The 12,661-nt window shown below is 38.6% G+C and overlaps 1 protein-coding gene across 5 annotated transcripts in view; it reads right to left on the bottom strand.

The window, feature by feature from the left end:
- LOC137301479 (uncharacterized) overlaps nt 1-12,661 on the bottom strand; it is a 101,505-nt gene that overhangs the window by 74,871 nt on the left and 13,973 nt on the right. For all 5 annotated transcript variants that reach the window (XR_010958298.1, XM_067970989.1, XM_067970988.1 and 2 more), the window contains exons 8-12: nt 7,935-8,017; nt 6,446-6,540; nt 5,681-5,743; nt 4,901-4,955; nt 756-921 (exon numbers count right to left, since the gene is read on the bottom strand). Coding sequence is in view for 4 of the 5 variants with exons in the window: in XM_067970989.1 (XP_067827090.1) it covers nt 756-921; nt 4,901-4,955; nt 5,681-5,743; nt 6,446-6,540; nt 7,935-8,017 (462 nt within the window). In the remaining variant the exon portion in view is untranslated. The remainder of the gene's footprint in view (nt 1-755; nt 922-4,900; nt 4,956-5,680; nt 5,744-6,445; nt 6,541-7,934; nt 8,018-12,661) is intronic.

Here is a 12,661-nt window from a genome sequence, read left to right as displayed (position 1 = left end):
AAACACTTTAGGACCCACACATGACCACAGGGCCTGGAGCCAAGTGTTTCTGGCGGAATTCAAACCGAGCACCCGTGAGTAGGTTATTGATGAGCAGGTTTTCACTTGATGACACAATGCTGACTCCTTTCAGTTTACTGATAATTAGGAACAGGCTGATAGGAAAGTAATTGATCAGGTTGGATTTATCCTGTTATTTGTGTGGCATATTGTTTTACACCAATGTAAAACAAGCAAAACACCACCGCTGTTATGAGAAATCAGGATCTTATTGGTATTAAAATCAGCTTGCAGTGGTGGCCTCACACCACAAATGCTTTGCATCGGAACAGTGTAAATTAGGAGATCATTTCATATAATTAATTATTTAAACAATAGCAAAGATGCAATTAGATATTATCCAGGGAACACTGAACATGAAGAAATCTCACTAGGTTCTGTTAATTCTGTACAATCATACAAGCAGGTAATAAATATTGTTTAAAAATCACAAAATTCCCTTCTCCAAAATTTTCCAGCCCCCTCCCCCTCCCACTAACAAAACCACGTCAGGTTGTCGCCAGAATACCAACACCAGGATTGCTTTGACTGCTTCTATTTCTTGCAAAAGATTATTAGCACTGTAACAATAAATTAGTATTTTAAAAACAAGATTTAGAGACAATGGTGTTGAGACTTGTTAAAGTGCCTAGAAAATGAAGCATTACCATTTCTGTAGAATTGTCTAAATCAAGTGCACAGAGGTCTGTACCAACCTTTTGATGAAAGTATTTGTTCAGTTCGGATCAGTTCTCGTTGTTCTTTCAAACCTTTCACATTTAGCCCTTTCCACTGGCATACTTGAACTGCCAGAGAATTGGCCTTCAAAGCACGAGCATACCAGCCTTTTCCACACAGTGCTCCTGCAAATTGATAATGGCCCTAAAAGAGAGAGAAAAACAATATTAAAAAGTGAATTTAAGTTAACAAACGTGCTTTTTAAATCTGTCATTACACAAATGCTATAGGTGTAAAACTTTGTTCCAACCTATTTCACAGACAAAAAGTCCAATGTGCATATCTTTCAGAATCTGAGAATTTACAATGGGGTAACAGCACTGAATGAAAAATGTATCGAAGAATGATGTCAAGCCTATCAACAGTGTCTCTGCCAACAAACGTACCAGCAGTTCTTCTGCAAGTTACAAATATTGAAGATACTGAACAGAGCTTTGCACTCAGAAAAACTACCAATTAAAGCTCTTTTCAATATTACTCCAAAACACAGAGTATTTCTATTTGGGTTCTTCCATATTTTCCAGTGTTGTCACAAGGATTTCAGTAAACCATATTAGTGCATGTGTGAAATTTATGCACTGTATTCATATGAAACGTGGATAAACATTCAATAATACAATCATGGATTCTGTCCTTCCAGTTATTTCTGGAACGAGCATGTTGAGCTCCATAACATTAGGATGAAGTGTTGGCTGTGGTAATGTGGGAATATTGTGAGCAATTTAAGATTATCACACAAACAGCATATTTGACTAAGTGTAATTTTTCTTATAGTGTACTAGTTCTTAAATTTTTGGGAACAAGGCCAGTCCAGGTAGAGTACAGTACAGCAAGGGTGAAGCTCTAATGGAGAATCATTTTTTGAAATGATATTAAATAACACTAATCATAAATGGCCTCTATTTGAATTCATTATTATGTGGGATCTTAGTATGTACAAAGTGGCTGCCACATTTGCCTACATAAGAGACTACACTTCAAAAGTGAAGCACTTTGGCACGCCCTGATGACATGCTTAAGGTGCTATGTAAAGGGAAGTTTGTTCTTTCTTTCTAATCTTTGCTCAGTCTGTGCTTCATGCCAGTCCCAATCACTTGGAATAGATTTCTAAATGAAAGATGGGCAATCTCTGATCTCATACTACCATTCTGGTCCCCAGTGAGAAAGAGTTGGGAACTGAGTGAGAAACTCATTGCTTTCTTGCAGATCACTAACCTACACTAAGCTCTTGGGCAAGTGGACAATATATATTAGTCATAATTATTAAGATGCCAAATATTGCAGGAGAAAGTGGCACATTCCATCAGCACAATTTTTCAAAAGTCTTTACTTCAAGTCTCACTCTCAAAACTATGAGAGGTGGCTTGTGTGCTCGTGAGTTAACCAATTAATATAAGATAAAAGGAATAAATAAAGATAATATACAAAACCAAAAGTGAAAAATAGGAGAAACAAGATATAAGATTTAGAGAAAAAAAGTAAAAGATACAGAGCAAGTTAGGAGAGAGAAAATATGTGTGTGACTTGATGCAGATCTGCAGCTATTAGGAGATGCTACTGACACCATTGATGCACTCAGGGACCCACTGCCTTCTCTCCAAGTACATTAATAAATGTGCAAAAAAGCAAAGGATTTACTCATCAGCCCTTTGGTTGAAAAGTCTTAGCTACTTACTGTCAGACTTACTCGCACCAGTATCTACAATTAGTGAGGCTCAAGAGACTAAGATTTTTTTTATGGGCCACAAGAATCACTGCTACCCAACAGCCAAAATAAGCCTCGTGACAACACTGATCATGTAGCAAACATCTCCAGTGCACAAATTATTTGGAATCAATCCTTTGTGTATTCAAGTCCTAAAGCATCTAAAAAGGAAGTTTCATTTCATTTTCATCTCCAACTCCTCTGAAGATAAAACATGGTTGCTTGAGTGCTCCCATCAGATCTGATACAAACTAAACTTAGAGCCTCCATTGGAATTGCTGAAAGGTGACGGAATGCAGATATGCCAAAACAAATCATTTTAATAGAAAACATCTTGAAATGAGGAGCTGAAAGATTCAATCCAAAAAACTGATGAACTGTAGAAAATGAAAACAAATGTGGCACAATTTAAAACCAAGATTTTTGTGTGAGGAACAGGGAAAAGAAACAAGCACACTAGCTTTGCAATGAACAGCATTCAGCCCACCAATCTTTCCTTCATCAGTGAAATTCATTGGATGGAAGCTTTACTCTATTTTAGAGGCATTTTTGATGGCAGCTGCTATCATGGTTGACAGCCAAGGAAAGCAGGCTTCACTGATCGAAATCATGTCACTTGAACTTCAATGATGTTGCACCACATGATTTGAACTGCTGGACTTATTTACTGTGTATTACAGGAGAATAGCACACCATATATATATATATGGTGAAAGATTAGAATTTTATTTCAATTTGAATATTCGTTGAACAGCATGTACTACTGGGGTAGGTGAGGGAGAAGATAAATGGCTTTGAAGACCGACTGACCTGGACAGCATGAGGAATCTGAACTGACATACACAGTTGATGGGTTGATTTAGCCAGTATGTACCAAGACTATAAAAGTCAAAAATAAAATGGCTGCCTGAGAGTGTACTGTGTGCCATAAGACAATCCTCCTCATCAATGCCTCTATTATCAAAAATGTTGTTCAATCTAAGCAAGTCTGCGGCCAGGTCCAAGGAGCAATACTATATAAAAAAAATACAGCAGATGGCCTTATAGTAACCACTTTTTAAACCAGGGATAGAATTAAAGGGTTCAGATGAAGGATCTACTACACCGAAAACGTTAACCCCATCTTTTCACAAGCCCACTGTGCGCTGCTGAATTATTTCAGATTTCTAGCATTTGCAGTTTCTTTTCCTTTTATCTGTAGAATTAAAAAAGAACTGCTGCACCAAATAGAATGCTTAGTATTTAACAAATGCTTGGTATATAAAGTGGAAGTGTATGCCATTGAATTGCCCCATTCCAATTTTATTACACTTCCTTTGTTGCCTTGTTTAAAACTGCTGATTGCTTTCAGGCTGTTGTTAGTCACTTATGTAGCATTTCCCCTTCCCTATCTGACATCATGAAGTTCCACTGCAATGGCTCCATGCAAGGCAGCTCTTCTGCATGTGACTGTTATCAGAATTTCACAGTCATATCCGAGAGTTCAAAGCAAAATGTCTGTTCCTGGGCTACCTAACACTAAGGACAGGGATACATGGGTGATTGAGACACACCAGTAAGTATGCAACTATATAGTAATACTTCAACAGAAAATACAATTCAATTGGAAACATGCATATAGTTAAAGCAAACAACTTCTGGTTGTAACATAATCTTATATTCCTTTTGTCTCAGTACTCGAGCACAGGAGATTGAAAATTAATATCACCTAATCATTTATTTTCTGGTAATCAACTGCAGATATCACTTAAGAAGCTTATAGTGTAAGTCACAATTAGTAAGGAGGTCATTAAACTACACATAGCATCCTAACATTTGCCACAACAGTGTCGCCAAAGAAAGGGGAGAAGAACTGCAGCCCCCAAGTCAGTCTATGTAACATTTAGGACACGTATGAGTGATTTCCAAGCAGTAGGCATAAGGTGTTCAGATGCCACTGGAGTTTTGCTCTTATTTTGAAAACTGAATATTAACTGAAAATCTCAATGAGATCTAATTACCAACTGAACAGGAAAATAGGAACAGGACGCCATTTAGACCCTCGAGCCTGTTCCGTCATTCAATGAGATCATGGCCAATCTGTGGCCTAAATCCATATACGCACCGTATCTATTTCCCTTAATATACCTTTGGTCAACAAAAATCTATCAATCTCAAATTTAAAATTAACAATTGAGTTAGCATCAATTGCCGTTTGCAGAAGAGAGTTCCAAATTTCTACCATCCTTTGCGTGTAGAAGTGTTTCCTAACTTCACTCCTGGCTCTAATTTTTAGGCTATGTCCCCTAGTCCTAGAATCCCCAACCAGCGGAAATAGTTTCTCTCTATCGACCTTATCAGTTCCCTTAATATCTTGAAAACTTCGATCAAATCACCACCTTAATCTTCTAAATTCCAGGGAATGCTTGTTATACCTACCTCTATAGAATGAGGCCTCAGGACAATGCACCGTTTGGCATCACTCCATGCTTTTCTGTCAAATATAAAGTGGCGCAAAGTGAATAATACATTATAATTGAGCTTATACTGTTATTATAATGAAGAAATTAAAATTAATGCATCCAAACCAGATCCAAATTTTAGTTGTAACTACTTATTAAAACTAATTTTAAAATTCTGTATTCTTACTTGAGGCAGTATACATCTCAAAGCTGTATAAATATTTAAGTAAGGGCATTTTAAAGAGAGAATATTTTGATGATTTCTCTGAGTGAGAAAGTCATAAGGAACTGCATTCGACAAGGGGTCCCAAAAGAGAATGACAGAAAAGGACAAATCCAGTCACTTTTATCTGTAAATGGGAAAATGTTATTTCTTAAAACCTAAAAAGGGCTTTTACCAATGAGTCACAAGGTTGAACATAATTCTGTCTTTTTAAAGAGGCAAAACTTTTGCGAATGGCAAGTAAGGGTTATATTGAACAATGGGCAATAGTGTGGCACATTTCATAATTTCATGTGTCTTCAGTATGTTAAAAATCTAAACATGGCTTGATCCTCTTGGCATCTTCTTCTAGGACATGAATATCTTCTGGACTTCAGAGAAGAGCTCCTCAAATACTTCTCCCAACCGTGTTGCATTAATGAAAAAAAATTACCCATGCGACATAAGACTAAGCTTTTCAAATGTAATGCAATGTCTGAAATTGCTTTCCTTGTTAAAATAACAATGTTTAGAGAAGAACAGATGCAAACTTACTTGTACTGACACATCTGCAAATAGCAATAAGATCTCTTCTCATACAGCAAATGATTAAATGCACTGCAACAAGAATTTGCACAAATCAGTTCTCCATACATTTCTCAAAATGCATTAAAATCACATAATACACATACCACACAGTCCTGTGTTATCAACATGTAGAACATTTCATGGGAATGGTGAATGCAAGAAAACAGAATGTTTTAATATCTATCTGATGTTTTAATAGAGAATCTGGGCTACATCAGTTGTCTTGTGAAATTGCTGCAGAAGGTTCAAATCAACCTAGAGTGAGTTACAAAATACAGGAATAAAGAAAAAAAACGTGAAAGAGCTCCAGGCATCCGTGGTATCTGATTTCCTTCATTAGCCCAGGGAGAACAGAAAGAAATTAGAAACCTGCTAATGCTCTGTGATCAGATAGTAAAAAACCTGGAAAAGCAACCTGGGGTAACTAACCACAGCCTCAGTGCCCCAGTTGAAACCACAAACTCGCCAATTTGAAGACATCACAAGCCTAAACCGACACCTTTACTACTTTGGACCTTTTTACCCCGTAAAAATTTCTTGAACATTTTGCAAGAAATGTTGTACAGAAGCCAACAACTGGGAGGTATTCCAGATGAGTGCTATGAAATTCATCTGGTGCACACACGCCAAGATACCAAAATGCCTGCATTTCCACTGTAATTCATTAGCCTCATTCACAAGTATGCAAAAACTTTCTACCTTGTCCATGGACCCCTAACATTGAATACTTACCAGACTCTTATTGCTTTGTTCAAAGACCTCACTGCTGCTTCATAATGTTGTTTTTTCATGTCTGATTCCCATTGTTCGTGAAATATTTTTGCTTGCTGTGATAACAAGAAAGTTGAAGACTTTAAGAACACTATCCCTCTCCTCAATTATGTAGTTAATTTTCAAGGCCGAATGGAAAATCAAACAAAAGGGATTCTACAGATCTGTCCTTGCTTGGCAGCATTTTTCTACGAAACTCTGCTGAAATGTGTTAAGGCGGTAAACTAGTCACATTAATCAGATCCAGCAGTACAGGGATAAAACAATTTATGCAGAAGTGGTTAAAGTGGGGTGAAATGCTCCAGAATACAAAGAAAATCTTGAGCAACTTTGTACTTTATTGCTTATGAACCAGGAAGCTGTTCCACAGCATTTTGTTTCCGTTCAACCATGAGATAGAAGGAAGGTGTAGTTCTCATGTAAATGATATAAACTACTAAATAAATGCATTTCTGCCAAACTCAAATGTCACTGAAAGGAATAATCATGAGAAAATTAAACTTTGTTATACCAAATATCTGGTATTTAAAATCATAAAAGGTTGATCATGCCCATCCTAGAATACATTTAAAATAAATATTGGAAATATGTATGCTATATATTGAGTGACATTTTAATTTACTAAGTTTGAATTGTCTAATGGACTGAGAGGTACAGTGGGCTAGTGGATTATCCCTTTCACCTCTAGAACCAGCGCCGACTAATTAGATGGAAGCATCTTCTCTCTGTTGACTGCAATGGTCCTATATGAAAGCAGTTTAGGGAGTATCAACTCAGTGCTTATGAGCTAGAGGTTCGCAACACAAAATAGTTCTGTACATTAGCCATAAGGATGGTGGACTGGGAAATGGAAAAGTTCATACTAGTGCAGTAGATTGGTGATGAGGCAAGTTGTTGAGGAAGCATCCAACCTGTATTACTAGAATTAAGGAGTGCAATGCATCCAGTTAAGAATGGATGCCAAAGTGAAAAATTATTTCATTCTCCAGCAACATCCTTCACTTTAATGAGCAAAGAATGCTTCAATATACATCTTTAATTGACATCTTTTTCTACTGCAGCATATTAGTTGTTCATGCTCTCTGTTAAGTATGAAGAACTGTGATTATTTGAGAATGAAATATGATTAATGATGCTAGTTTCAGTGATGTGTAGCTACTCTACTGTTTCCAAACAGTACTGTCTGCCATGGGGGGGATAGAACTTGCTAAAGGGGAGTTTAATTTCAACATGGCACATAACCTGCTATAATGATAACTTATTTTTGGTGCTTCAAGGAACTGCTTTTGTTTGGAAAATTATGCATCTTTCCAAAATTATTTTTTCTACATTTCTAATTATATTAGAAAATAATTAACTGAAACATGTTTCTGAATTCATAGCATCTAGTTATGAACTTTACAAAATGGGACTAAATTACTTACAACAAAAAGCCAGTTGAATCTCTTACCTCCTCTTCCTGAAAGCACTGATCTTCAAATTGCTCAAACAGATCATTATGATCTAGAGAATATTTCTTTATAAGATTGAAATCTACAACAAAAAAAACAACCATGAAGTTGCAGCTAAACGAAGGAACATGGACCAAATTTGGGCCTGAATTTTTAAAGCTTAGCTTAACAGTGAGTGCTGATGACATTAAGAGAAGTGTACAATCTGTTCTTTTATGGACTGAACCCAATCTCTTAATAAAGGGTTTGCAAGTTTCTCTTTACAATCCCTCCCAGATAAATTGAGTGAAACTTCAGAGCAACATTCTATCTTACATCGTACATTGTTCATCCTTAACCAGTTGCATGATATTTCCATGTTAGGAGTTTCAGTAACTTAGAAATATAGAAAATAGGAGCAGGAGTAGGCCATTCGGCCCTTCGAGCCTGCTCCGCCATTCAATATGACCATGGCTGATCCTCTATCTCAATACCATATTCCCGCTCTCTCCCCATACCCCTTGATGCCTTTTGTATCTAGAAACTATCATGTTCCACAGAGTATTTAAACATTATAAGCATATGTATAGCTCGCAATGTTCAATATGACTTTTTGGGATTTTTAAAACATAAAAGCACAGCATTAACTGTTTTTGTTGTAAGTCTGACCCTTCTAATCGCTTGCTTAAGTTTGGTCATTTTACTTCGGAGGAGTTACTGTGCTCAACCACATGAGGGAGTTAAATTACCACTGGTACACAGTCAATTATCCCAGATGTTGCAGTCATCTTGTAATTTCAACTTTAAGGATCAATTCAGCTCCCTTGCACTATTGCACTCAGCGACTCCTCCAAATCAGTTCATTTGTCAAATCATCAGCACACTACTGGAACACATTTAGCAAATAAAATTTGAATGAGAATGAATACATAATTTTTTTAATAACCACTCGATATTTTAAAAAGGGATTGCTAACAGGGCACTGCCTCATTAAGTATTTCCATCAGGTTTGCCAGTAAAGGCCGCAAATTGAATAAATCTCAAAAACTAGGTGGAAAACCAATTCACATTTCAACGGGTTAACTAAAACCGGAGTAGAGTTTCTTTTAAAAAAGAGAAAATCATTGTCCTGAGAAGTAAGTTTGGGGGAAAACTCTTTGTATGGATAAAGTTAGAGGAACAAACAATCTTGGATTTATATGGTGTCTTTCATATTTTCAAGACGTCCAAAGGCTTTACAGGCAATGAATTACATTTGAAGTATAGTCACTGTTACGTGGGCAAATGCAGCTGTTCACAGCAAGGACCCACCAACAGCAATCAGTTAAATGACCAGTTAATGTGCTTTGGCGATATTGGTTTTAGGATCAATATTGACCAAGACACTGGGAGAGCTCTTCTTTGAATCATGGCATGGAATCTTTATCAACCACCTGAGCAGGGAGATGGGCCCTTGGTTTTAATGTCTCATCCTCAGTACTGCGCTGAAGTGTCAACCTACTGTTCTGGAGTGGATCTTGAACCCACGAACTTCGGACTCAAAAGGTAAGAGTGCTAACACTCAGCCAAGCGGACATATGAATATAAGTAGGATTCAAACCATTCCAGGTACACTACCGGGAAAATAATGGAACCAATGAGCCTTTTGCATTATTCATAGCTACCCACAACATTCTGTGTCCAATTTAAGAGTCTTAATGTAAGCATGCCCTCATGCAAGTCAAATTAATATGTTTTGTGTACTCCAGTTTCTCTAGATTTCCTTTTCCCCCAGGAAGCTTTCACTGTTAAGACTGATATGGGATAAGAAAAACAAAGTTCCATCATTGGTGAAAATATGTTCACAAGATACAGAGCAAATTCTGGACAAGCAATACTTGATATAACACCATTACATTATCGGAAGATTGGTAGGGCTGGTGCAATTAATTTTTTAACAGTATGGTTGCAAGATCACTTTCCTGTCTGTATTATAAACTAGGCACAATGGAACCCAGTATTATAAAATCTTGCAAGTCTATACGTTTAAATAAAAGTACTAACGTTACAAAATTTGAGCAGTGTGTTTTTGTAAACTAGACTAGATATCGCATTAGAGCTTCCAATACGGCAAGATAATAGCCAATATGAAGTAAATTATAAACTGTTCAGTATCATTTAATCAGCTATTCCAACACAAGATAATATAGTTTTTTTTAATTCATTCATGGGATGTGGGCGTCGCTGGCAAGGCCAGCATTTATTGCCCATCCTTGAGAAGGTGGTGGTGAGCCGCCTTCTTAAACCGATGCAGTCCGTGGTGAAGGTTCTCCCACAGTGCTGTTAGATAGGGATTTTGACCCAGCAACGATGAAGGAACGGCGATATATTTCCAAGTCGGGATGGTGTGTGACTTGGAGGGGAACGTGCAGGTTGTGTTGTTCCCTTGTGCCTGCTGCCCTTGTCCTTCCAGGTGATAGAGGTTGCGGGTTTGGGAGGTGCTGTCGAAGAAGCCTTGGCGAGTTGCTGCAGTGCATCCTGTGGATGGTACACACTGCAGCCACTGTGCGCCGGTGGTGGAGGGAGTGAATGTTTAGGGTGGTGGATGGGGTGCCAATTAAGCAGGCTGCTTTGATAGTAATTGATTCTATCTGAAGCCTAATTATGTAACACACATAGGAAAACTATTTCTGTATTTATGCCTCACCACAACAACAACTTGCATTTGTATAGCACCTTTAACATAGTAAAACGTCCCAAGGAACGTTATCAAACAAAATTTGACACCGAGCCACATAAGGAGATGTTAGAACAGGTAACCAAAAGCTTGGTCAAAGAGGTAGGTTTTAAGGAACGTCTTAAAGGAGGAAAGAGATGGAGAGAGTCGGAGAGGTTAAGAGAAGCGAAGGCCGCTGAAGGCACATTCGCCAATGGTGGAGCGATTAAAATCGGGGATGCGCAAGAGGCCACAATTGGAGGAGCGCAGAGATCTCAAAAGGTTGTAGGGCTAATTAAGTTCAGCTGCTAATGGTACATTTAAAAATGGCATGCGATTATTTGATGACTCAGTACGTGGTGCTAGTGAAAATAAACTCAACAAGTGTACTACCATTCCATGTCAACAATTGCTTTCCAGCTGAAGATGAATATCAGGAACACACGTATATTATTAAATGACGTACATTTGTCACATCTTCCACGGAAACTCATATGTAAACACCTCTGTGAGATTTCCCATTTTAAATGTGTCCACACCTAAATATTACATTTTTCTGGTACACCAATAGCCTTTTAATTGGATCTTTTCATTAATGTGAGTGCCAGTGGTACTGGGACAGTTTAAAAGCTGGTTTGAGTCTCTAACCACATGATGGCGCTGCAGAGTGATTTTCTTTCAAGCCAGTCTGTGCGACGCTTTCCCTATCCTATACTGAGAATGGTGCTCTGTGAGCCCCCTTTAATAATGTAAGGAATCTTACAACACCAGGTTATAGTCCAACAGTTTTATTTGAAAATCACAAGCTTTCGGAGGCTTTCTCCTTCGTCAGGTGACACTCATTTATTTTAAAGCAGCGTAGACTTAGAGGTGACCTGATGGAGGTCTATAAAATAATTAAAGGGCTGGATAGCAGCCCTATTGATAGATTATTCCAGTTTAACAGGTTGTGAAGGACCAGAGGACATGCGCTTAAACTATGGAAGAGTAGGAATAGACTGGATGTTAGGCAGTTCTTCTTTTCCCGGATAATTATGAGCCTCTGGAACACACTGCCAGCTGGTGCGGTGGGTGCTGACTCTCTGCATTGCCTTCAGGAGGGAGCTGAACCGGTTCCTGACTGGGCAGAGATCGCATCATATAGAAGGTAAGTGTCTTTATTGATAACGCTTGGTCCATGTGATCTCCTGGACTGGTTTTGATTGCCTGAAGGGGTTGGAGAGGAATTTTACAGTGTGTTTCTTCACCTGGGTTTTTTCTGTTTTTTGCCTCTCCCAAGAGATTACATGGCTGCAGGGATGGGTGTGAGGAGAAAGGTCGGGGGAGGGAAGAAGTGTTTAGCCATGATAGTTCGGCCATCATGGTGCAGGGCAGGCTTGAGGAACCAGCTGGTCTTTTCCTGCCCGTCAATTTTATATGTTCGTAAGTAGAATCAGCACACAGGTTTGGGAGAAACAAGAAAGAAAATTTATTCTGACTTATTCAACAACCAAAAAATCTTCTGGTACGATGCCTATATAGTGGTGGCCCAACTCTGGTCACCATTTGTTCATGGTCTTTGACTGTCATACACTGGTCCGTGCTGCAAGCTGCTGCAGTCCACCATCCTCTTCTGATTTGCCAGCCTGTTCATTGTGCGCTCCACCCTGCTAACCAACCAGCTGTAAGCCATGGCTGGATATCCCCCACCCCCTTCCAAATGTTCCCTCTCATCTATGGTCCGTTGCTCCTTGTTGCTGTTGTCCGTCCCTGCTGACTGACCAGCCTTGAGATACATCCTAGTATTCACACTCCCCTGCTGATGTTTTGTCATTGCTGGCCGTTCTGCTTATTCACTCCTGTTTCCTGTTCTGACCGGCTGGTCAGTCTCAATCTGTGGCCAGTTATATGCTGCCCTACTGCTTACTGCTTTGATCTGCCAGCTGCCCCCATTGCCACCCACACTAGTTTGTTTGTCTCTCCACCATCCACGAAACAGAAATCATAAGGAACACTATAATGGATGCTCAAACAAAAAAAATACTTGATTACTGTGTATCTCCCTGAATTTTC

The sequence above is a fragment of the Heptranchias perlo genome, chromosome 33 (genome assembly GCF_035084215.1).
Source record: "Heptranchias perlo isolate sHepPer1 chromosome 33, sHepPer1.hap1, whole genome shotgun sequence".
In the NCBI taxonomy this organism is placed as follows: domain Eukaryota; kingdom Metazoa; phylum Chordata; class Chondrichthyes; order Hexanchiformes; family Hexanchidae; genus Heptranchias; species Heptranchias perlo.
The sequence above is the reverse complement of the archived record's forward strand: the minus strand, read 5'-3'. Positions and strand labels throughout refer to the sequence as shown.